The sequence below is a fragment of the Nomia melanderi genome, chromosome 11 (assembly GCF_051020985.1).
Source record: "Nomia melanderi isolate GNS246 chromosome 11, iyNomMela1, whole genome shotgun sequence".
Taxonomy (NCBI): domain Eukaryota; kingdom Metazoa; phylum Arthropoda; class Insecta; order Hymenoptera; family Halictidae; genus Nomia; species Nomia melanderi.
This window is the reverse complement of record NC_135009.1, coordinates 11,070,603-11,094,682: the sequence shown is the minus strand read 5'-3', so window position 1 is coordinate 11,094,682 and position 24,080 is coordinate 11,070,603. Positions and strand designations below refer to the sequence as shown.

Below are 24,080 nucleotides of genomic sequence, written 5' to 3'. Positions count from 1 at the left end.
TTCATTGAAATTGTTCTAATGGTAATATGGCTGTTTCCCTCGAGTTACTCTACGAATCGGATAGATTATCTAAGACGAATGGAGAAATTGGGTAGAGTCGATTGTAATTGACAGATTAATCACACAGTGTAGACGGAGTATGAAAGAATACATTTGCGGTCGATCAACGACCATTTTTAATGCGTTACAAAAGTAATTCGACGAGTCCCGGTGCGTACTCTCTGTTTATCTTCCTTATCAAAAATAAATACTTGGCACGATGGGGTTCGAAACCAGTCTTTCTAATTGTCCCGTGACGTTTCGCTTTTAGCGAGTGCTTTCTTCTTCTTTGCGTTTGCTGGATTTCAGCATATTCGCGAAGAATCCGTCTCGTTGCCTCGACAGTTCCATTGGCGAGCCTTCTTCGACGATCCTCCCCTCGTGGAAGACGATTATTCGGTCGCAATCGAGCAGAGCGGCCGCCCGGTGCTGGAAATCGAAAGTAACTCGTTATGTTTGCTCCATTCGGTTAGATAAAGCGGTGCAAGCTGGCATTACCGCGATAACGATCACCGTTCGGTTCTCGAAAGCGGTCGAAACCGTTTTCAGCAGTGACTTCTCGGTGGCCGCGTCGAGCGCGCTGGTCGCCTCGTCGAGAACGACGATCGAGGACTTCCGGAGCATCGCGCGGGCCATGCAGAGCAACTGCAGCTGCCCCGAAGAGAAATTTTCCCCACCTTCTCGCACCTCGAAGCCTGTTTTCGTGAAAAATTGATGTTATTCCATATCGAGACCGTTTAACCCATTTGCATCGGATATTCTTTTGTTTTTATTGTTATTTAGATCATAAACACAATAATATAGAATGTATTAACCCCTTGATTTCTTTCTGAACTATGATCTATATAATTACTTTGTTATTACAAGATTTATGGAAAATAAGATAAAAATTATAAGCATTTTTCGTGTTAACGTTTACTCTAAAGTACAATCATTGATAACAGAGGAATAATATGCAATTTTCCTTCAAACAAATTGAATAATATTTATACTTGTTACATTCTGTTTCAAATCTTCATCACGAGTCTGACACGATATTGCAGGACAAGGGGTTGATAATATAACAATATGGTAATATAGACGAACTTTTCATTGGCAAGTTAGTTTAAAGACGTATATATAAGCTAACGATGCGAATTACTCAAAAATGTTCATTGTCTCCTTACTGAGTCCTTCAGGGTGTGCAGCTACCGTGTCCTTAATCTGCGCCACCTCCAACGCGGTCCAAAGTTCTTGGTCCTCGTGCTCGGAAAGTGGATCCAAGTTCTCCCTAACGACCGTTGTTTTATTCGTAATTTCAATGTTGTGAAAGCGAAAATGAGGAAGAAAGTTGGCGAAGAATTACCGAATGGTACCACCGAACATGATCACATCCTGAGGAATCGCTGAAAGTCGTGAGCGGAGCAGCCTCAAAGGCACCTGGCGAATGTCCACTCCGTCGATCAAAACTGTACCTTCAATGATTTCCACTAATCGAAAGAGGGACATCATTGTGGAGGACTTGCCGCTTCCGGTTCTCCCGCAAACGCCGATCTATGCGAAATGTTCGCGTGATTGTCTCATAAAACGAGGATTTTCTTTGTTGCTAGTTTTACCTTTTGGCCTGCAGGAATCTTTAAAGTCAAATTAGTAATCACCGGTTCTCTTTGCGAGTAATACATCAATGAAACGTTATCGAAGACGATTTCGCCTTTGCTTGGCCAGTCTTCGGGCACTTGGAATCCTGAAGGAAATTGGATGCTTGACGAGAAACACTTGTGAAATGAAATGAATGTTTTCAGGAATGATCACAGGAATGTTTAGCTACCTTCCTCTTGATAATTCTCAATGTCTGCGTGACTGTAAGCGGATATCCTGGCAACGCTGCCCATGTACATCTCGATCTCCGCGGTGAATTTCACCACCCAGTTCAAATAAATTGGCACCAGGAGAGTGTAATTAATCGCCAGACCGACTAGAGCAGGTGTCACCCGGTTTGGATAGAGCTCTGCGGATATTAACGCGGCGAACGTTGCCGTGACCACTATAATGGCGCCCAAATAATCCTGCAAGTCAATTGAACGATCTAAAACGTGATTTGAGTAACTAAACTTCAAAGTGATCGCCTAAGCTTAGTTCCTTCGTCGCGAACTATATTCTAGGATAACTGTAGCTTGCCAATCGCTTTCTATAATAGTGCATCAATGAAAAGATCAATAATCCTGTCGGTTTCCTTACTAAAGCGATCCCCAACCACCGACTGCTCGCGTTCAACAGCAGAAAAGCGTTCGTGTTGGTGTCCAAGCACTTCGTAGCCTGGGCCATGAATCGATTCTCTTGCTTCGATGCTCTCAACGTGGCGAGGCCGCTCAGGGTTTCCGAGAAGTGAGTCGCGATTGGCCAACGAGTACTGGAAAGTGTTAATTACGGTCTGAAACGCGCGTAACTTTCTTGTAACTCCCCGAAACGTGTCGCGAAGCGTTCCGAGATATGCAAAACGTGTGTACGCTGTGGGTAAATCGGTGACTTGGACCGGTTAATTTACTCTGCGCCGCAATTCGCAAAAATTTACGAGGTACCTGCCGTCCAGACGCTGCAGATGCCTCGCGCTTCGCCTGTAGAACCTTTGGACGAGATAGTAGACGGCGCAAGTTGGCAGAGCAGCGACGAGAAACCACGGCGAAATGATCACGTTCACTGTCATCGCCGAACCGCACAGCAGAACGAAGAAGGTCAGCCTTTGGATCGACGTGGATATTTTCTTCAAGAGAAATCCCATTCGATTCTTACAGTGTCCCATTCTGAATACCTGTAACCCCTTGCCCTATGCTTTTCTTCTCAACTGTGATCGACACAACTACTTTCCTATTAATAATTAATAATTTATCGAGAAAACGACAGATTCTAGGTGTATCCTATATTCATGTTTACTCTGAAGTGCAACTGATAACGGAAGAACATTTCATTCGAATTCAAAAGAACTGAGCAATATTTATGCTTCCTAAATTCTGTTTAAAATCTTCATAAGTTTTACACGTTATTATAAGGCAAGGGGTTAATTACTTCTAATGCAAACCTTATCGATGACACCTATGTCAGCGCTGAATCTGTTCAAAATTTTCCCCACGGGATTGCACTCGAAAAACGACAGAGGTACTCTTAGAAGCCTGCAGATCGCTTCTTCGTGGAGTTTTCTTCTCGCTCTAGCTCCTGTCCATTGTCCAACTGCATTGCACGCGAAAGAGAGAAGTATGGAGGCTGCGGAGAGGATCAGGTAGACCCTGAAGTAGAACCACGTCTGGAATTTGAATGTACTAACATGTATTAAGATTATGAGAGACCATATTGAAAGATCGAAGTAATTCCAAATTAAAGGTTGCAAGCTTTCATTGGTAGCGAACTTTTCAAATGTTTTTTGTATCTTATTCTCGTTGGAGATTGTGTTATTTACAAACAGAGAAAATGAGGTATATAGACCATGTTTTGCTCTCCACGAGTCCAAGTGTCCCTTTCCTGGTCCGTCCATCGGCTGAGCCAGAGGTCCGTGTACACGCGGACGATCTGACAGAGAATTGCCATGCCCACGTAAATCAGGCCAGGTATCCATCCCCCAGCTTTCGAGTAATCCATGCAAATCATTCTAGTGACCATTCCGCTATTGTCTTCGTAAAGGGATTCATCGTGGTCCTCTACATCGTAGCACTCTGTAACAAACAGCCTTCCATCGTCATCTAATCTATCCTCGAACCGAACTGATCGAAGTGGACCAACTTTCTTCGGTGTCACTGGTATCCGCGGTTCCCTTGGATTCCACTGATATTAATCTTTCCACTGGGAGGTGATTGTCCTCTTGTATTCGATTGGATCTAAACAAAATTCGTCTAGCTTCAGAGGAGACAGAGGAAGGATTCTCAATGATTCTTTGGGGACGGCGAATCCTATACCTTTTGATGTTGTACTGCATCTGTTTGCTAGAATTGGACGGCATCAACCTACGGAGAACGCTCTTGTCTCTGTTCATTTCGTCAGGGTGTGGACTGACAATTCTAGGACAGAAGGGTTAAATAAATCCTATTGTATTCTTTAAACTCCAGTCGAATAGTTGGAAGAGAACGAACCTGCCAGAGAATATCTGCCTGAATACACCACTTGTCTGTTCCCCAACGAACGTGTTGTTCCTCTTCCTGAAACATCAAGTGCCATCAAAGCTGATCCAACACGAAAAGAGTATAGGACGTTAGCTACCGACTACCTAGGTATAATGTTTCCGCTCTCGAGCATCGTTGGAGTGCTACTTTGACGGAGGACGGGCGGTGGTCGCCTTTGCGGCTGTAGACTGCTCGACCTAGCGGCGTTTCGATGGGACTTCGATTGCTTTTTCGCGACGTTCCACTCCTCCGTGGACACTGGGAGGTCCGTGAGGTCGGGGGCCAGGTATCTCGACCCGGAAAGGGTGGTTCTCTGCATTCTGAGCGGCACGAAAACCGGTGGATTCTAAGGGGAAACAGTTGCGTCAGACAGTGACTTCGGTGGCTTCAAAATCTTCAATTCGTGTTGAAGCCTTCATTGAATAAGAAAAGTTCCAAAAACGATCTGAACTTTTGAACGCCACTATAGGTACTAACGAGTGATTTGTCGTTGAATACTCACTACGTGAGCTCCCTGTTCAGTGATCCACGAGCCATCAGTGGCTTGTTTGCTCCTCACGTTGATGCCGATTCTAGAAACCAGTCTAAGCAGGGACCACCAGTCCTTGGCAGGTCTGTGAGGTCGACGTTCGTCGTGGTGTCTCGTCGCAGCTTCCCTCCATTCACTAGCAATGCCCGGATACGAATTCTCGATGGTAGCCTTCGTGCCTGTAGCTCTGACTTGACAGTCGTCCATCACGATCACCTGAATGTTTACGGTGCATCATTTCCCAGGTGTTAAAGTATTCAAGTCTCAAGCAGAATGAGTTGACGTACTTGATGAGCAGTGGACAACAATTCTAACCGATGAGTGACCATGATCACAGTGCGCCCGCTTCTTAGAAGAAGCTTCCGGATTCCCTGATCGAAGATCTGCTGGCCAACCTGGTGATCCAACGCGGACAGAGGATCATCCTACAAGCATTCGACGTTACAGAATAGACACCTTAGAAACTTCATCGAATCATGCGAACCGACCATGATAACAACGTCCGCGTCACTGTAAATCGCTCTAGCTATAGCAACCCTCTGCTTTTGACCTCCGCTCAAATTGATCCCCTTCTCGCCGATCCGCGTGAAGTCGTGGCCAGGAAGTATCTCGACATCCGGCAACAACGCGCAAGCCTTCAACACGCTTCGATACCTCCTCGGCTTGTAAGCCGAGCCGAAAAGGACGTTGTCCCTTAAGGTAGCGTTTAGTAGCCAGGGTCTCTGAGCTACATACGTTATCCTCGATCCCCTACTTTGCAACAGGATTAATGATAAATTATCAGGTGCTATGTTTTAACACGATTTTTGGTAATCGAGAGGACTCACTTGATCCATTCGACGGTTCCCGAGGTTCTCTGGATCTCGCCTAACATCCCTAACAACAGAGAGGTCTTTCCACTTCCCGTCTTTCCAACGATCATCGTCAGTTGACCTGAATAGAATATAACCAGGATTCAACGAGGAACTCCATGAAGCTGCGAATTAGCACTCGAATATTTGTTTCGGAAACAAGGAAGTTCATTACCGCTAGGAAAGCTGAGCTCCCGGATCGACAGCTGTCCTTCTTCGGAGCCCCAGGAGAACACGCAGGACTCCATTCGGAGTACCGGAATCACAGGATCTTTCTCGAACACTGTGTCCGTAGAGGAGCCGATATCGGGGTTGTATTCCCTGAAACCACAGGACTGTCCGTCCTCCTCGTCCTCCTCGATGTTGTCTAACGATCCGAAGGTCGCTGCGCTGTGCACCTTCGTCGATGCTGCCTTGAAGAACTCGAAGAGGTTCAGGGACGAATTCCAAGGGGATATACTTTTCGGATACTCACAGTGTTTTCGTCCATGGAATTGGTCCGCGAGGACGTGTTGTCGATGTTGTCGGACCTGCCGTCGCTGGGATCCGGCAGGACGTTCACCATTTCTGGGAGCTGAAGGAAATCTTCCATTCTGGTTGTAGACACCTGAATGAAACCGCGCGAATGAATGGACACTGATGAAATGACATATTTGTAGACGAGAAATGAATTGTTTCTTTCCGTTTCGACTGCACAATGATGTATCGATAGCCTACCATAGCATTGATGATGATAGGCATCATCACAGGAAAGATCAGAAGAGGCACGGTGAGCTGCGAGAACAGGGCCAAACTCGCGAAAACGTTGCCAGCTTCCAGACTACGATCCTCCAACCAATAATAGGCTCCGAACGTGAAGAGCGTGGTGAGGACCGAAGAAGCATGCGAGAGAAAATCTGGCAGCGATGAAGAGAATCAATTCAGAGGTTGTTATGCCTCGGTTAACGTAAGAAATAGAATTTACTGATGAGAGTCCAATAGAAGGAGTCTTTGTCCAGCATCTTCAGCTCCTCGTTCCTCGTCCCTCTGATCTTCTTCTCGAAAATGTCCTCCCAGGCTCGGAGTTTCACCAGCTTCATCCCCTGGAGCACCTCGTTGACCAGACGAAGCCTCGCATCGCTTCTATTCTAAAGCAATTCTTCTCGTTGGCAAGATTTGCAACAGTGAAAGACGAGATAGATGCGTTGAACGTACTGTAATGGACTTGTAGTTCTCCGACATTTTCTTCCCAAGAAGCAATTGCATAGGGGTAACCAGTAGAATGCAACAAAGCGCGCCGATGATGGCACTGATGCCTAGCTTCGTGTAGAGAAGGAACACGATGACAGTGATCTAGAATCAGAAATTAAAAGTTCATCTAATCTAATACCTAGACTAAAGTCTTTAATTCTAAAGAGACTATATTTTAGATTAGATCTAAGTTCATCCAGCCTAGTACCCAGACTAGAGACTTTAATTAAAGAAACTAAGAATCAGCTATCATTACTGACAAATTCTACGCATCTTTGTTTACCTTCAACGGTATGGCCCAAGTGTAATGCCCAATCCAGAAGAAACTCATTAGATTATAAGCATCCTCGGAGACGAGGTTCGTTAGGGTCCCCATGTCAGCGGTCTGTTGACTCTTCTGTTGCTCACCGTCTTTCTCGCAGTCGTCGTCTATGCTCCACGAGCAAAGGCGCAACGCTTTGTCGTACAACAACGCCTAGGCACATAATGTATCGAATTAGAGCAGCTCTTCAGGACTCGACGTTCGAGTCTATACCTGAAGGGAAGTTTTCAAACGAATTCCTTCGACGCAGAGCACGTGAGTGGAGGCCTGGCTCAGAGTGCTCTGCAGCAACGCGAACACGAACACGAGCAGAGCGAGGAAGTAGCCATTTTGGAGAACCTCGGAGAACGTCATGGCGCTCTGGAAACATTCAATTCTTGATCGCTGATGCGAATAGCCGAAGAACGAGATCCACGAGCGTTAAATACCCGATGATATCGATGAACAGTTCCGTTTTGAGACGCAGACACGTAATCCAAGATTTTCGAAATGGTCATCGGACCGACAAGGGTGGTCGCGTCTCCCAGCAGTTTCAGCAAGCCCCCGACAGCGAACGGGAGCCATACTCGTTTCCAGAAACATCGCCAAAGGGACAATCTCGCTTTGCCCTTCGTGGTGTTCAGAATATTTAATCGTTTACTAACAATCGAGCCACTCATTGGCCAAATCAGTTAACCTCACGAAACGGAAAGTAGAGAAAAGCAATGCAGTGTTGTACATTTATTTCTAAAATTCCTCTTTAAATAGAAAGTCGAATAAACTTAGTAAAATGTACTTTTACTTCGTTACTAAGGGTGTAGCTTTAATCTAACATAAAATACATAAAATAGTACACCCTTGAAGTAATCTTTATTATCATTGTCACCTTTCCGTGTCCAAAAGAATTTTTCTTCCACGGCACTAAACCCAATGGCGAGATTTACTTTAAAGATAGAAAATTAAGAGCTAATTTAGTGTTTTGGCGATACAATCTTAACAGATCTAAGTAGTGGAGCTAACCGATAGTCAACGAGCGATTCAATTTACTATCGTTCTTCGCGAGCAAGTATTCCGTTAACCCTTTGCGCTCGAGAGGTGACGCTCAGTCAACACTAGATTCGATATAGCAAAACTATCGTCTTATATATAACATTATGCTCTGTATAATGCATCGATATGTGAAACATTGAAATAAAATAACTTTGTTTCTTAATTCATATACGTTTTCTCATTTGTTAGTTTCGAAGAATATCGTTTGTATCTCACTGAAAAATCTTGCATATTTCTAGGAAAGAACTTCCGAGTGGAAAGGGTTAATATATTTCTTTTACCCTCTCCTGATCGTAAACCCTTCTGAACTTCTCGAACTGTCGCGCAGCGGACTCTTCGACGGGCAGTTCCCCGAGGTCCTGGGACTCCAAAGGAGCGGCGTATCCCTTGGACAACAGATTGATCACCCAGTGGAAGGTGATTCTGCTGATGAATGGCGCCCCGGAGTGCCTGTAAACGGTCCTCGCTCCGTCCAAGTCCTGTCTGATCAAGTACCTTCTTCTGCGTCTCGTCTGCGGCGAGAGGATCGGCGATTATAGAGTTATTCCCGGCGCTAGAGGGATCCGTTTGCGCGTTCCAGCAGTCGGGCTCGCTTCTTAGTGGGTCAAGGAGCGAGCGTGCACGTGAAATATTTATTCGGAGCGTGCGTACCTATACGCGGGCCTGGAATCACGGGAAAGCGTTCGCCGGCCCCGTTGAAGACGCTCGAGCCGGCGCGGCGTGCTCTTAACGCGATTATAATTAGACGTGAAATATGCTGTCTGGTTCCCGGCCAATTCAAACCGTCAGCGAACGGGGGGTGGGGGTGTGGATGTGTCGCGTGTTGGCGCGAGCGGCCGGGAATTTCTTAATTGAATCGATCGACCGCGCGGGGAAGCGGATTTCTTCGGCTCGGCTGGAATGCAACCCTTTCAGCGGCGCTTAATCGCATTCCCGATTGACTCATTTATTTAATCCACCGGTGATCGGATTATCGACTTATTCGCGGCGTTTGTCGATCGTTCGGAACAAGAGAACGGTATTACGACCATTTGTCACTAGAAAACTGGACGTAGGGAAACAACGTTTCGGTGGAAGCTGATTGCTTCTCTCGAGAATCTTAATTAGTTAAACGTGAGGTAGAAGGAAAACATACTTCTGCGTTTCGTATTTTGTGCACTCGTGTTTGTCAGTCTATTTGTCACCGAAAAAAATAACTTATTCGTTTGTTCTTTACGATTTGCCTTTTATCGTTGATCGCTTCACACCGAATTAAACAGCGCCGTAATTTGAACGTTTGTCGATTAGCGAAGACGATTGGCCGACCGTTTTCGCGGAGGAACATTCAGCTACGGAACATTCAAAGTAAATGTTTGCAAAAGATAATGCCTCTCCAAGATTAAGCGAGGGGAGCTCAGTTCGAATTAAGTCGCATCGGTAAACGCTCCTGGTCTTATTTCCGCGAAGCGGCACAAATGAATGCCACATCTATTTTTGTGATCTAGTTTAGAGCGCGGCGTCGGAGGAAAAGTAACGTTACCCATCCGATAAGAGCCGACTCTCTCGCCGCGCGGCGATAATAAACATTATTATTCAAACAAGCTGAGCAAATGTAAAACAAATGTTTGCGCTCGGTTACCGGCCGTAGCTGGCTCTTCTCGATAAGGTTGTAGCGCTACGCCGTTAATTCCCCAGTCGGATACTTCCCGTAAGGTGGTTCCGAGAACCGTGAGACAGTCGTAAATTCAGATTAGAGCTGCTTCTAATTCCTTGAACGCGGAAAAGCGGAACGCTACGTGAAAAATATTAATTTCAATTTTTTCATTTCGCTCTGATGGGATCATACATGCTTCGAATATTTTTGTATTAACGGAATCCCGTTGATAAGGTTTCACCGCGTGATTGAGATGTTAATCAAGGATACTCACCGTCAGATAGAACGTGTAGGAATCCAGAACGGCGAAGGAGCCGCACAAAATGGCGGACGCCGCGCCGGTCGCCAACCGAACGTGTCCGATGGATAAACCGTATCTAAACCGAGAATATTCTTGTACAGAGGTGAACGTGTTACTTGTAAATTTACTGGTTCGAGAATTTCTTGTTTTCTCTGTTACTTGATTACTCTTTTACTGACCCAGATAAGTATGTGCATTTCCAAGCTCGCGCCAAGCCAATGGCGGCGAAGATTCCCGCCGAAAAGGCGATCCCGTAGCCCCCGTTGATTTCTGTTTGCCGATGAAGGATCCAGCAGCAGAGGACCGCTAAAATCGTGAAAATGGACGACAAGGATGTGGTCGTCAGAAAGGACTCGCAGACCTCCAGGAAAAGGACCAGCAAGATCAACATGCACAACAGTGTCCTGATCGTGTGAAACGAGAGGAGCTCCCTAGATACTCTACGCAATAAAACAGATAGAAAAGGATAGCGATTTGTAACAACTTGACCATAAACCCTTTCCATACTAGCGGAACTTCAATTTCACGAATCAATAATCACCGAGAATATAATTAAGTGTTCGCGTTTCATATCGGCGAATGATCGAATATGTGTTCTACAATTAGAATTTATTATCGTGGAAATAACCGTATGATAATCACGGCTTGTATAACGATCACCGCGCGTCCATTAAAGCACAATTACAACGGGACCGATCGATCAAATGCTGCCCGTTGGTTTATCAATTTTCCCGGGGGTAAAAATCGTTGAATTAATTTCTCAGGTAATCAGAAACACGAAACGGAACGGGATCGTGACTTTTTCACGGCGTTCACACGGCCGTCGAACTCTAGAAGAAAATTAATTAGCCTCCTCCCCGCAGGTGTGATAATTTATCGTGCGTCGGCTGTCGCCTGACAACTTCCGCTTATTCCAGAGCGGTTTTCTACCAATTCGCGGGAATTCTAGCGTGCGCCTTGCCGTTCGCTTTCGTAATGGATGCTTTGAATTACGACATCGTAATTCACCGTATCGCGGAGAAACGCGACGATTTTTTTGATAACCGCGATCTTCCTCATTCGATGAGCAATTTCTAGATCACTCCTACCATCGCGCGTTTTTCTAATCTTTCGCGCGTGAAGAAACAATTTGAATTTTCTGTCCTTCCAATTTTCTGTTCATCCGATTTTTTATCCTTTCAAATAACTATTCTTTCAATGTTCTATCGTCCCAATTTGTCATTATCCATCGTTTCAACCCGAAACGATAAGGATTATCTTTCAAGAGTCGTAGCAAATTAATTGCACACTCAGATCAGGCGCTTGTTCGGAAGATCCGATCGCATTCGAGACAGGGGCGAACAGGAAACGTCAGCCATTGATTTTCCCGCGGATGAACGTTGGTACCAAACCGGGCGGCCATCTTGTTCCATTAAGATTCCACGAAAAGGCTGCGTGACGCGCGTCAGGAATGCGTACGCGGGTGCGCACCGACACGTGTTGTAAATTATCCTGTTAATTGACTCGAGCGCCTATCTCACGGCTCGTTCAGCCCGCTTTTTTCCACGTCTTCCAGAAATACCGGAAAGCTCGATGTCGGTTCGCAAACAATCCGCCATCTTTCTTTCTCGCGTGCTTCGCCGAGGTTTAAAGAACGAAACCGGCAGTACTGTCGTGCCTCGTTCTTTCAGGGGAAGATAATACGCCGAACAAAGTTTAAAACTCGTTCGACGAGTAAACACTTCATGATTTATACATTCTTTCCGAGAATCGCAGAATTTTATCGCGCCGGTTAACGAAGGTGAAACAATAGGTCGAATCCCGGGAAAACGTTGCCCGCCTTTCGGTTGGCAGTCGGCCGTCCACGAATTACGAATCGAAAAGGTTATCTTATTCCGCTCACGTCTATCGCGCGTGGGTAATTCCGAACTACGCCCGAACCCCGTTAATTGAAGTAAATTGTTTAAATAGAACGCAGTCCTCTGAATCATGGAGTGTCCCAAAGCGAACGTGAGACATTTCGTTTAATCGAATGTCGCTCCAGTTGGGACCGGGTATTCCCTGAAGATCCCCCGACGCATCGTTCAATCTCGCGCCACGAATTATCCGCGCGGCTCGCGTCAATTAAACCCGAAAAGCCGTTATCTCCGCGGACAATGGGGTCCAATCTCCACGAAATTTCGAAAGTCGCGCGTCCGAGTTCCATTTCGGCAGTTAAACGTTGCGTCGTCTCGAAAATTGGAAAACCCGTTCCTCGTCCTTCGGTTTCATTATCGAACGAACTGTATAGAACATTTTCACACCTCGAGGAGTCCTCCATTCACGGAGTTTCTTTTGGAAATATCCCTTTGATCTTAATTGCGCAATTTAGTTGCCAAAGTGTTTAACTCTACAGAGTGAAAATTAAAGAAATTTGAAGATATTATCCAACTGAATAATCATTCAAGTATCTTAGCACCAAAATTTAGAAGCATTCACTGAGTTAATCGCTTTCTCTTGCCGACATCTCAACTATCGGTGAATCTGTCCGTTTCACAAAGTTCCGACGGCCTTTCTCGATTCGTGAAATTGAGATTTCGCTGTTAGATTGTCTTAAAGGCTTACTTAAGTTTCCTGCCGCATCTGCCTTTAAAGAAGACGATCAACGCCAGCAAAATGGCGATCGCGGGGATGAAAACGTTAACCACCTCGACCGGGCAGTCGTTCGACGCATCGTTCCCAGCGATCCTGACGATCGTCCCGTTCTCCGTTCGCCACGACCAAACGATTCGCCTTCCGGGTCTCGGCAGAACGTGCAGAAGCTTGTATCGTTTGCAGAACTCCATTTTTATCCCGCACTTCTCTCACGGGAGTTCCTGGACTTCGTTTGGATTCATCTTTCTCGCGACCGTCTAAAAATATTCTCCCCCGTTGTAACAGGTGCTAGTCGAAGAACTTTTTTAAAGGAATAACAAAAACAATCCGTTTCCTGTTTAAAAGTTCCCCGAGCACCTTGCATATCAACGAATCGAACTTCATCTAAACACGAAAGTCATACGAAGAATTTCTGCGCGTTGTGTAATTTGGAAATGTAGTTGAGCGTTTATATTGACTGCCACGGTGGTCACCGGTGATCGAAGCTTCAAAATTACAAGAAAATAGCCTATAAGATAATTAATGTCGAATTCAAATATTTAATCGCACGAATAACTGCATAAAATTGTAACGTAAGAATTGTGATATCGAGTAATTAACAATTCTTCTTTTTTTTCTTTACTGTAGAAGGAACAAGCGTCACGCGAAACGTTGGTGTCTCTCATGTCAGTCAACGCGTTAATATTCATCGTGTTCGTTGCAGGTTTTCATAGGCAGAATTTCAGCTCGATGTTTACGCACTATTTCTATTGCATCCTGGCGGAGCAGTTCAATTTTCTCGTGGCCGTGGAACACGATTCCCGAATGAAAGTTATTTTCGCTTCCAATTTCACGCAAACGCTTCGGCCCGACCCGATATCGCGTGACGCTACTTGCAACCGTGAAATGTGTTTTTCCGCAGGAACTCGTTCTGTTATTGTTCGCGGCCGCGTCACGCCAGAATCGCGCTCGGGAAATAGTTTCCCGCGATGTGGTCCAGCGGTCCCGACAACGAGCTTTTCGAAAGCTCACTAAAAATACCTCGCGCTCGGATAACTATCGATAACAGTACGTCAAGTGTGTTTCCGCGCGGATCAAGTGCGTTCCCGCGCGGACCGAGTACTCAATTAAAAGCCGCGTTTTCGGCGAACGTTCAAGAGCTCTCGCAAAAAATGAAGAGAGCATTCCGCTGAATTTGTTCTTTTACGATAAGTCGAGCTCTTCGACGTCGTAAGAATCGCGATGATAAAACATTGAGAGTTCCGGTAATAAAGATGAAATACATTGTAAATTGAAGACTGATTAATCGATGCTCTCGTTCTTAATATAAATTGCTGCGATATTAACGGCGAAGGACTCGGAGTAAATTAATTATTCTGAATTCCCCGGTTACGATTTTGTTAGGCACCAGAAAAAGTTCGTACGGATTTTGAAATTAAATTTTAAACACGGAGAACCTTATTGTCGAGTAGTTTTATTTCCTTCGATGCCAACTGTGTAAACAGAACTTGCCGCTATTATCAATTTTATTCATTAAACCAGTGGAATACCGATTGAAATCGGACTTCGATTCATTGCTACCAAGAAAACCGGTGGAACTTTTTCCGGCACCTAACATCTTCTACGAAGAGGAGTCCGGTGAGAGAGGATTCGATTTCTAATTATTTTCAAGAACGCATCGAGACTTTCGTGCGAAGTCAACGGGGAAAAACCAGACCGTAAAATCCAAGGAGACCCTACATAAAAATTCGACAACGATTCCGTTCATCATGGATTGCGAGCGGAATATTGAAGACGATGCGACGACCTAGAAAACAATGCGAACTTTGAGACATCAGTTTGTCGTTAAGACAATTAAATAAAGAATACATTTGAATGATCACATTACAGTCTATTTTCAATCATAGTCCATCGAATCAATAAACAAAGAAAATAATAATTCCATTAATGTACTTTTCAACATTCTGACCGTCACTCGCAAATTATCTTCGCTCAAAGTACCACGTTCCTCCCAGTGAACTTTATCAGGCAAACAGTACCCCGATGACAGATTATTACTAAAATCTCTTGAAGCATTCTCAATTGGTCGCGGATCGTTAATCTGCGCCAAGAATACCGCGAAGAACATATAAACCCTCTATTCCTCGGCAAACATTATTAAGCTAACGACGCACGATCGATTTGAATTTAAAAGTGCTCGCCGAGCGATGCAAAGGGAAGTAGCTAGACTCGTGTGTCCCCTACACAGCGGATTCTCCGACATTAACATAATTTATACGGTAACTCAGTCGCGCTTCGGTTTTCTGTTATGTCACCGGTCCCGTCGCCGTTTCCCAGCCGAAACGGATTGCTTCCGGCTGAGAGACTTCTCTTCCCGTCAACAGAAGTTCACGAGCCAAGTAGTCCAAATCGATCCGGATTTCTTCGTACGACCTTCGTTCATAATTTCGTGAACGACGCCGCTATTAGCGATCGGTATTCCGATCGTCGAGCAGGTACGTCATCCCAGGGACGCGTCGTTCCGCTCCGTATTATCCTTTCATCGAAGACCTCGTGGACCTCCGGGGTTACATGATATTTACATTTTTGTGGGATTACGTGGCACGAACGATTCGTCGACCTCTCGCGCGGTTCCCGGACCAAAAACTGGTTCTCCGATTGGCAACTTTGAGACACGAGCTCGCTCTAACAGCGGACACAGCTGTCCAGCCACCGGTCTATCGGTCTACGGTGTAGTTTCTTTTTCTGAGATAAAGCGGAGTGCCTCGGTTGTCTGAATATCATTTGTCCGCGCGAGGTTGCTCCATTTTTGCGGGACGGAAACACGTTTCAGATGGTATGCGAACGGTGGATGTTTGGTGGCGAGTCACGGTAACCGGGAACGCATTCGGATTGCTATGAGCTCCTTTGGCGTATGATAATGCGGAATTAAAATTCTCTTGTCACAATGTTAGGTGTCGAAGTGATTTATGTTTTGTTCGATTGGAATTAATTCGACAGATTATGCGCGTGCATTGCGGCTCGATCGAACGGTGAAATTGGACATTGAAATGTTACCTTTCAGCAAATCAAACGTCTAATCGATTTATTATTCCAAATGGAATTGCCCCTACCATCGGACTTTCATTCCCGTTCGATGATTCGGATCGTTCGGTTACCTTTCTATAATCGCGACATTTGAATTGATGGATGCATCGGGATCACCGCGGCGAAGATTCGATTTAAGCTGCACTTGCACTCGGAACACATTCTTCTAGCTCATTGCGTAACGGTTTAAAACAGTCACGGAAGAAGGAAAATTTGTGAATTTCCACTCGTAAACAACGTTGGCGACTCGTGGAAATCGATACGAATGCTTTCTTCCGTCGAAGCGACGATTGTTTATGGGATGCAGCTCGTTTTCCTTCGAACTGTCGAGGGAAATGTTTTTTGAGCGTGCACGGTGCTCAAGGGTGCAACGTCGGTCACGATGCGAAGTCTGAGAGGGTGGGAACCACTTGTTCGACTCGTAAGATCACGCGTGACCACGCACGTGCGTTACGACCGACGGGAAAGCCGAGCACGCGTCTTTCCCGGTTGACGGTCCGCGGACTACTGACAGATGAGAGGCCGAATGTCGAACAGAGAGCGAATGATAATTCCATGTGCGCGATGACTCAGTGCTCGGAAAAAAAGTTCAGGCTTCACTGTGATGTCTTCTTTCACTGGAACTACGAGCCTGTCCTAGAAAAGCGGATTCCTTCGATCTTAGCCGTGGCTGCTTTCATCGGAACACGTTCCTTCGAAAGGGCAACGCACGTGGGAGAATATAACAATCGAAATAAAGAAATATTTATCGTGATTGTCGTAAGGGTTGAAGGAGAAAAGTCTGAGGAACGTGCAGCGAAAGGAGCAGGCAGTCGTTCGACGCTGATTCAAGTGGGCCAAAGCTATTGTATAGTAATTTAAGGGGATGATGAGAGTATATTAGCATCATTTCCGGTTTCCTTTAATTAGTAGAATAGTTAGAGGTTTAGTTAATAGGATAACATAAGGGAAACATCTTGGAGTAGACTGTTTCCTCCTTTTATTCCTCGATCGAGTTTCGGTTCCCAAGATCGTGTTTTTCCGCGTCAAGCACGGTGCGTTGTTTCAGCGTCGGGTGTTGAATGACGAGAGGCGTACACGGTAATTTTATTTGAAAAATATTTAATAATAAACATTGACAATATACAGAGAAAATACGCCATAAGAAGTCGCTATGGGAGTAATAAGAACCTAACAACTGGTCCAGACTTACAAAATATCATCAAATCAGACAATGATAAAGGTGTTCCTGAACGACACCTCGTGTGTACTCCTATCAGTTATTTTGCAAACTAAAGTTCGAGTTGATCGTATTCCTTGTTCTCTCGTACATACATTTATATACCTGACGTCTCGGTTTCTCAGATTCTTTATTATTATTATTAATATTATTATTAATTTTTTCCTTTTCTTCTTCATCTTCAACATATCTTGCCGACATTCACGCTTCGCGTTTTCTGTGTGCCGCTCTATGTTGGTGTCTCCTGTCTAGTAATGCGTGTACATCGTGTCTGTCTCTGTGTGTCTGTGTATATGTATGTGTGTGTATATCGTGTGTATGTACGTGTGTTGCATTCTCCTGCGCGGAACGGTCGCACTACGCAAACGCGGCCGTTTAGCTCCTGAGGAAAGGGGATTCGCGACCGGAAACGGTTCGCCGGCGTCTCCCGGACGCGAACCCCTCTGTGTGTGTACACTGGCGAGAGAAGCGAAAAAACAGGTGGCGGCGTTAGCGTTTCGTCGTATACGACGTTCTCTATTATTTTATCGATAAATCTTTTTTTTCATTTTCTCGTTTTGCTCGCGTTTCTCCCGTGACCTTCTCACCAATTTTTTCACCTGCCCGTTATTAGCGGCATCGCGTCGTTCCTCTAACTTTTCTATACCTCGCGCTAGATCCGTTTCTCCGAACCTTCGACCACAATGATAATAATTTCTCTCTCAACAAACAATCTCTTCTGATCTACTTCTAATATCGCACCGCGTTAAAAATGGAACACGACTAAGTGCCATTCGTTGCTGACGAGACGGCGAGGGAAAGAAAATCGTTTTACACTAAGTCTGTTCCGCTCGCCATTTCCTCAGCAACGCATATATATATTATATAATATATATATAATATATATATATACAATTTCCATCTTTTTATTTTCCTCGAAGAACGGTAATCACCGCGGTCGAGGGTTGAAAAAGACACACTCAAGGAACGGCCGCCATTGTTCCTCACCACGCTTGCGTCGCTCATTCCACGAAAATCAAACGAACAACACTAATCGAACATACGCTTCCGCCGCATAACGCACGCACGCACGCACGCACGCACGCACGCACGCACGCACTCGCTACGAAAGTGTTTAGACTTAATTTTATTCTCTTTCGGCGATTAGCCGCCCTAATGTCATGGAACATCCCTTATTTAATCTGTTCTATTTCTGTTAGTCTCGCTTCGACCGCTGCTCCGCGCTCTCGTCACCGATAATTCGAGAAAAGAAAATCGACTTTTTTTCTTGTTATTTTTTCCTTTTTTTTTTTTTTAGTTGAGGGCGTCGGCGCTCTACCTGGCCGAGATCCAGCGCAGGAAACGGATCGTTCCGTCGCGGAACTTCCCTCCCGAGAGTCGGTCAAGCGTTCAACCGGAAGTGTGCGTTGATGAGAGGACAGTCGAAGGTGGACAGGTCGTGGATAGAGAGAAGAGACAGGGGCAGGGTGAAAAATGGGGAGGGAAGACGACGCGTTTCTCGACGATGAATCCGCGCCGGGGATCTCGAGCGTTACGCTTCCACCCTCGCCTAGTACGCTAGGATATGTTGCTCGTAAGATGTGTCGTTACGTTAGTTCAATGCATTCTTTTCCGTTCTAGATCCGCACTCCTCCTCTTCGTACATTGTTTCTGTTTTTCCTCTCCGTTTAATCCCCTCCTGTTTTCTTACTGCTTCATAATCATTAATTATATTATTATATCAATAATATTTATATATGTATAACGTTACGGTGCGTATCATCGTATCATCTCTTGGATTATTTTACACTGCGATTATTCTCCCGCTAGAGCTGCTTGAATCGGGCGTACGGGGGGTGGGGACCGAGATGGATGGGATTCTTAGGTCTGAGGAGGTTCCTTCTCTTCCTTGCCTTTCTTTCTTTCTTCTTGTTTCCTTGTACCGCGTATTTTTCGTCGAAGCGGTTGATGATTTACGGCTACTTCGGTTTCGAGGATTATTCTTTACGTCGCGACGAGGTGGAGTTTACGATTATCGTTAAGGTGCTAGTCATCTGATTCGCCTAGAAATGAATGTGAATTTGGAAAGAAGTAGACTCGAGTCGCTAGGATACGCCAATAATGCTATCATCCGCGCTCTCAGCGTTCAGTCAACTCCGTAGGGATCAACTAATTTAACTTCGATAACCCTAATTCGTTTAATATTGATTACAACAGTGATTTCCCGTTAGTCCGCTCTACTTGCCTCTTCTACCTAACTCTCGCGGATCTCTATCGAGTGGAAACCGATGAGAAAACGTTTTACCGATATTTTACAAAATCCTCCATCCGGTCGATCGATCTAAATACAAGTAGAATTTATCTATCGTTTTGAAAGCGATTCAGCACCGAGAACACGTTCACGTTCCTCCAGGCGAACTACGATTACATTACAGTCCAAATCGAATTACTTTTAATCAACGATCACGCGATCCGTTACCCCGGAACGTGAGGTTCGCTGTCATCAGCCGCTCCGACGTACTGGTTGTCAATTCCGCGGGATCGTCGAGGCTTCTCCCATTGAATAACGGCGCGGCCATCGAGACAAAGTGGGAGAGATCAGGAAGAAGGGGGAACGGGGCGTAGGGGAGTGCCGTGAATCCATCGACATCAAGGTAGTTTACGATAGGCCTGCGCGATCGACGGCACCGATGAAGACGAACGACAAAGAACAAGAAGAAGGATCGCTCGGTGATTCAACGGGGGATGGATGGAGTTCCAGGGGGATGCTGGGGAGTTGTGCACTCGTGACGAAGAATAAGACGCGAAGACGATTGGGTCTCGCCTAGAATTTGAGCTTGACCTTACGCTAGCCACTAGTAGTAATAGTCTACCGATAAAGGTATCGATTACGAGTAAGTATAAATTGTAATTACAGTGTACAATATACAGGGATAGACGTGTTTTCGGTCGGCCCGCCGTTGTCTCGCCGCGCGTCCCTTCCCGGAGCGGACGATTATTTAATATCAAGCGGTCCTCTCCTAATATCAATCGTTTCCCGAGCATATGCGGCGGGTCCTACAGACCCTTAACGTGTAAGTAAAAACGTCCCTTTTTTTTGTTCATCGAGGAACGATCGCGGCGGAATCGTGGGAAACGACCGATCCACCTCGGTGGCCGAGAGGTTCTCATGCGTCGGCCATTTCGGTTACGCGCCTGGCGGCCATTTTGGGCGCATCGGCCGTTTCCCTCGGCGACAGAGAGCCTCACGAATACACTTTCGGTTTTGTTGTATCACTAGTATTTACCATTTGTGTAGTGTCCTTTTAAAATCTACGCTTGTTAATTTAACGTTTACAAGAATCATGAGTATGTGGCTTACTTCTGTGTGTGTGTGTGTGTGTGTGTGTGTGTGTGTGTGTGTGTGTGTGTGTGTGTGTGTGTGTGTGTGTGTATGTGTGTGTATGTCTGTGTGTAGTTTTTTCGTCGTTAACTGCAGAGTTCTGCTGGAAAGTCGGTTGGTTTTCCTAAAAACCGGGTGCACCGTGTCCCCGGTGATTCTTTCTCTTTCGTTCCTGTTTTGTTCTTCCACATTCTATTTTTTTAATCTCTCTGTTCATCTGTTTCTTCTTGTTCTACCTCCCATGGTACTCTTTCAACTTCTCCTACTTTTTTATTCTTTTTCTTCTTCTTTTTCTTCTTCTTCTTCTTCTTCTTCTTCTTCTTCTTCTTCTTCTTTGTGCTCGACGATCCGATCGATCAGATTAAAACCATACAGTCGATCCCTACTATCATTTTTGTTGTTGTTGTATTTACATGTATCGGCGGCGCACGCACACGCAACACGAAAGAAAGAAAACGGGGGTATGCTTCTTTTGCTTAATCCGGCTGTGCCCTTCGTTCGAAGGTTGCACCGCCTGTGTCACAACTAGCCTAGTACCTATCACCTATCGATTGATTAGATTTATGATGGGGCGGGGAGCGGGGAAATAAAACGTAACGTAACCAACGACAGAACTACCTGACGTGCTTCTCGCTATGGTAGAAAAGAAAAATAAACAAATGGAACAAAGAAAAACGAAAAAAAGAGAAAACAAAAAAAGAGTTTAGAAAGAGAAGAGAGAGAGAGAGAGAGAGAGAGAGAGAGAGAGAGAAAATTGAAAAAAAGAAAAAAGAACGTTTCTTGTCATATTTGGCTATTCACACGGACTCTTTGTGTTCTGTTAGATATCCCCTTTTGTTCATCTTATTTGCACGCGCGCGATTTGTTTGCTTCCTCTTCTCGCCTGTCTTTGTCTCACTCTTTCGCACACGGACTCATTCAAACCGCTCTCGCTCTGGCATTCCACCATTTACTCTTTTCACATTGAGTCACGCAGCACGGCTTACCTATATAATTATATATATATATATATATTTATGTATATATATATATTTTTATTTATTCATTTATTTATTTATTACGATAAATCTCCACTTAACTAGAATTTAACAGGGATTATCACTCACTCGGCTCAGTGTGCGTACCATTTTTCTTTCGCGTTACCCATAATAAAGGAGTATTCTGTGTGTACGTGTGTGTATATGTATATACGTGTCGTGTACGTGTGTGTGTGTGTGTGTGTGTGTGTGTGTGTGTGGGAAGTTCGTCTCCGATTGAATTGAATATTCGGGCTGTGGAACAGGTGAGAAAACATATCGGTGATCGAGACCGACGATGAAAATCAAGGAACTTAGAAAAAGAAAACTTCGCGTTCGTCCTCTGAAACGCGAGCAAAATGAGTCTGGTGGGAAGAACGGGCGTGTCCCGGTGGAAAGAATCAATGAAGCGTCGAAACGTCGAGACTCGGAGGAACTTAGAGAGACATCTCCAATGTCGAACACCGTAAAATAATGATCACGAACACGTCCGCGGTCCGAGATAAAACGATCCCAAAATTAACCTCTTCCGGATGAACGATCAATGAAATTCGAGCACAGGTTAAAATCAGATAAAAATCGAATGCCCGCGTGGTTAAAACGAAGTCTTTCCACTAGCGTTTCTAATCCTCTCGCTTGAAAAGTGACGAAAACAAGAGAGCAGGAATGTCCCGTCTGATGGTGACCGACACGTTCATCAGCTTCTGGATGATAGCTACCGGGCAACCGGTTGATCGTAAGCTACCGAGTCCTGCGAAGCGACTGTCACTGATCGGACCGTCAGTGAGTACATGAGTATTAAACGAACAAAAAGAAAAAAAAAAAATAAAGAAAAGAGAAAGGGTTGCGTTTGGTTTCAGTAACCGGTAGAGATTGCTTTCATTTTCGACTAGATCCTGTTCAGCAGAATCAGAAGGTGTCCAAGGATGATTTTCCATCCCGAAATCGTGTCTCGGCCACGTTTCGGTTCCACGCACACACCATCGCGATCTAGCAAACACAGACACACACGCGCACGCGCATTCACACGCAGATACACACGGACACACGCAGCACGCATACGCGTAGACGCGCGCGCTCACACATATTTGGCATAGAAACCCTACCGATCACACGTAACCGCTTCACCGCGCCATTCCTTTGTCCTTTTTCGTTTTTACTTCTTATCATCTGCTGGCTCTATCTCTATCTACCTAAAAGGGTCTCGCGTGTTCTTCCATCGATCCTCTTTCGTTCGGATCACCGAGCGCGTCGACCGCTGTACCGAACGGAAGTCGCGTTCACCTCCTCGACACAAACGAAGAGTTCCTTTCCGGCAGCCATTGTTCCCGCGAGGAAGAGGAACCTCGCCCCGAAATCTCGAACGGTTAGCGAAACCGACGCGTGCGTCGTGAGATTCCGCGATAAAACGATACAAAAGACAAAAGAAAAAAAAAAAAAATATCGAAGCCACTAAATTGATCGGTCTTAGCATCCTAGTTTTTACTACGCATGTCCACACCTCCACGGTCTGGAAATCTGATAAGCGAATTATGTACAAAATTTCATATCGATTACGCGTCCCTTTTTTTGTCCCAATGTTTCCCACTGATTTCCCGTCGAAAGACACATATACAAGGGGCGATTAAAACAAAGAAAATCCTATTAAAAGCGCCTTAAAAAACCCGGCCGTCGACGCGTGTACCAAAAATTTGTCTCCCGACGATCGAACTTCGTCGCGTGCACACGAGCAAAACGGAGAATCGTACAATTACATTCGACTCCTACAGAGAGATCATTGTAATCCATACGTATTATGTATACGTATATACACGCCGTGATATATACACACGTGCACCGACCGCGAATCGAGTCACGAATGGCTGCCGGGTCCGAACTCGAGACGCGCGGGCGCGCTCGACGACGCGGTCGCCATTTTGTCGGTCCCCAAGCTTCGACCGGAGAAAAAGACGCCTCTCGCGCGTATCTATTGATTTTTTTCTCTTCTAAAGTTCCCTAGAATCATTCTCCGGTTCTTGTTTTCTGCTTTCCGTCGCCTGGAGCGTGCCAAACTGCAGCGAAGGACAGGTCTAGGGCGGAGCTCGGTCCAAGATCCCTCTTTGTCCGCTAATTCAGTTTGCCAAATTTGCCCCGTGTCCTCGTGTCTCCTCTTCCTCTTGATTATTGATCGGAGAAAGTTCGACTGCCAGCTAGACAACTTTCTTTGTCTTGCGATAGCTAATCGAAGGCCCTCGCGGCTTCAGGCTTTCCAACTCATTTAGAGGATCCCAAGATCTTTTTTGTCTTCACGATGATACCTTCTTTCCTATTTTCTACTCTAAAGACATCGAGGACAGTTTGTTCAGTAATTTAACAATTGTTCGAATTTCCGATTGGTGCTGGGAGTTATTTTTTGATTTCGAGGCGTCTTCTTAACAGTGAGACCCGGAGATGCTTCTGATCGATGACGAACGACCGTTTTTCCACGTCGACGAGGGCTAAACTCGGTCCTAAAGAGGCTTTCAGCGTGCACGGAGGATCCAGGTGTATTCGCATTGTGGGGGGAGGGGAGGGGTGATAACGTGATCGGTGGCGAATGACGATGATGATTGTGTCGACTTCTGGTCATGTTGTTGCTGAGTATAACGATGTGTGTACTTGGAAGGCTCGCGCTTCGCTTCTCCTACGGCGACCCTTAGTACGGTGTGAACCTGTTGTAGGTGCCCCTATACACCGTCGCCTGGAAACAAGATGAACCCGATGAT

General features: G+C 45.5%; 2 protein-coding genes across 8 annotated transcripts in view; both read right to left on the bottom strand.

Moving 5' to 3' along the window:
- Positions 1-14: 14 nt before the first annotated feature.
- On the bottom strand, positions 15-16,452 carry Sur (Sulfonylurea receptor). Of its 7 annotated transcripts, none has more exons than XM_076371968.1 (31): positions 14,394-16,452; positions 12,645-12,931; positions 10,241-10,501; positions 10,035-10,137; positions 8,409-8,639; positions 7,527-7,706; positions 7,312-7,458; positions 7,060-7,251; positions 6,741-6,878; positions 6,511-6,673; positions 6,264-6,442; positions 6,022-6,153; positions 5,722-5,959; positions 5,523-5,628; positions 5,184-5,448; positions 4,983-5,120; positions 4,669-4,911; positions 4,271-4,512; positions 4,137-4,202; positions 3,963-4,064; positions 3,790-3,884; positions 3,496-3,722; positions 3,095-3,316; positions 2,598-2,779; positions 2,257-2,428; positions 1,847-2,084; positions 1,635-1,762; positions 1,385-1,572; positions 1,206-1,309; positions 538-734; positions 15-468 (listed from the first exon to the last, which is right to left on the bottom strand). In XM_076371968.1, exons 2-31 carry the CDS (start codon positions 12,863-12,865, stop codon positions 307-309), a joined length of 5,262 nt encoding a protein of 1,753 aa, XP_076228083.1. In that variant the 5' UTR covers positions 12,866-12,931; positions 14,394-16,452; the 3' UTR covers positions 15-306. The 7 variants fall into 7 exon arrangements, with proteins under 7 accessions (XP_076228083.1, XP_076228088.1, XP_076228084.1 ...); XM_076371973.1 differs by having other exon boundaries at positions 5,184-5,445; XM_076371969.1 differs by having other exon boundaries at positions 14,828-16,452.
- A 372-nt stretch (positions 16,453-16,824) lies between these two features.
- Positions 16,825-24,080, bottom strand: part of LOC116430551 (uncharacterized) — a 385,600-nt gene continuing 378,344 nt past the window's right edge. The window contains 1 exon segment of the mRNA XM_076372297.1: positions 16,825-24,055. Coding sequence (XP_076228412.1) covers positions 24,011-24,055 — 45 coding nt within the window. The 3' untranslated portion in view covers positions 16,825-24,010.

What these genes read in the sequence shown, in the direction of transcription:
- Sur (XM_076371968.1), bottom strand. Translation starts at nt 12,865, where the DNA reads ATGGAGTTCTGCAAACGATACAAGCTTCTGCACGTTCTGCCGAGACCC. An exon ending in CTGTTCATCGATATCATCGG is followed by an intron (nt 7,459 to 7,526) that starts GTATTTAACGCT and finishes GAATGTTTCCAG; the next exon opens with AGCGCCATGACGTTCTCCGA. An exon ending in CTTCTATTGGACTCTCATCA is followed by an intron (nt 6,443 to 6,510) that starts GTAAATTCTATT and finishes CATCGCTGCCAG; the next exon opens with ATTTTCTCTCGCATGCTTCT.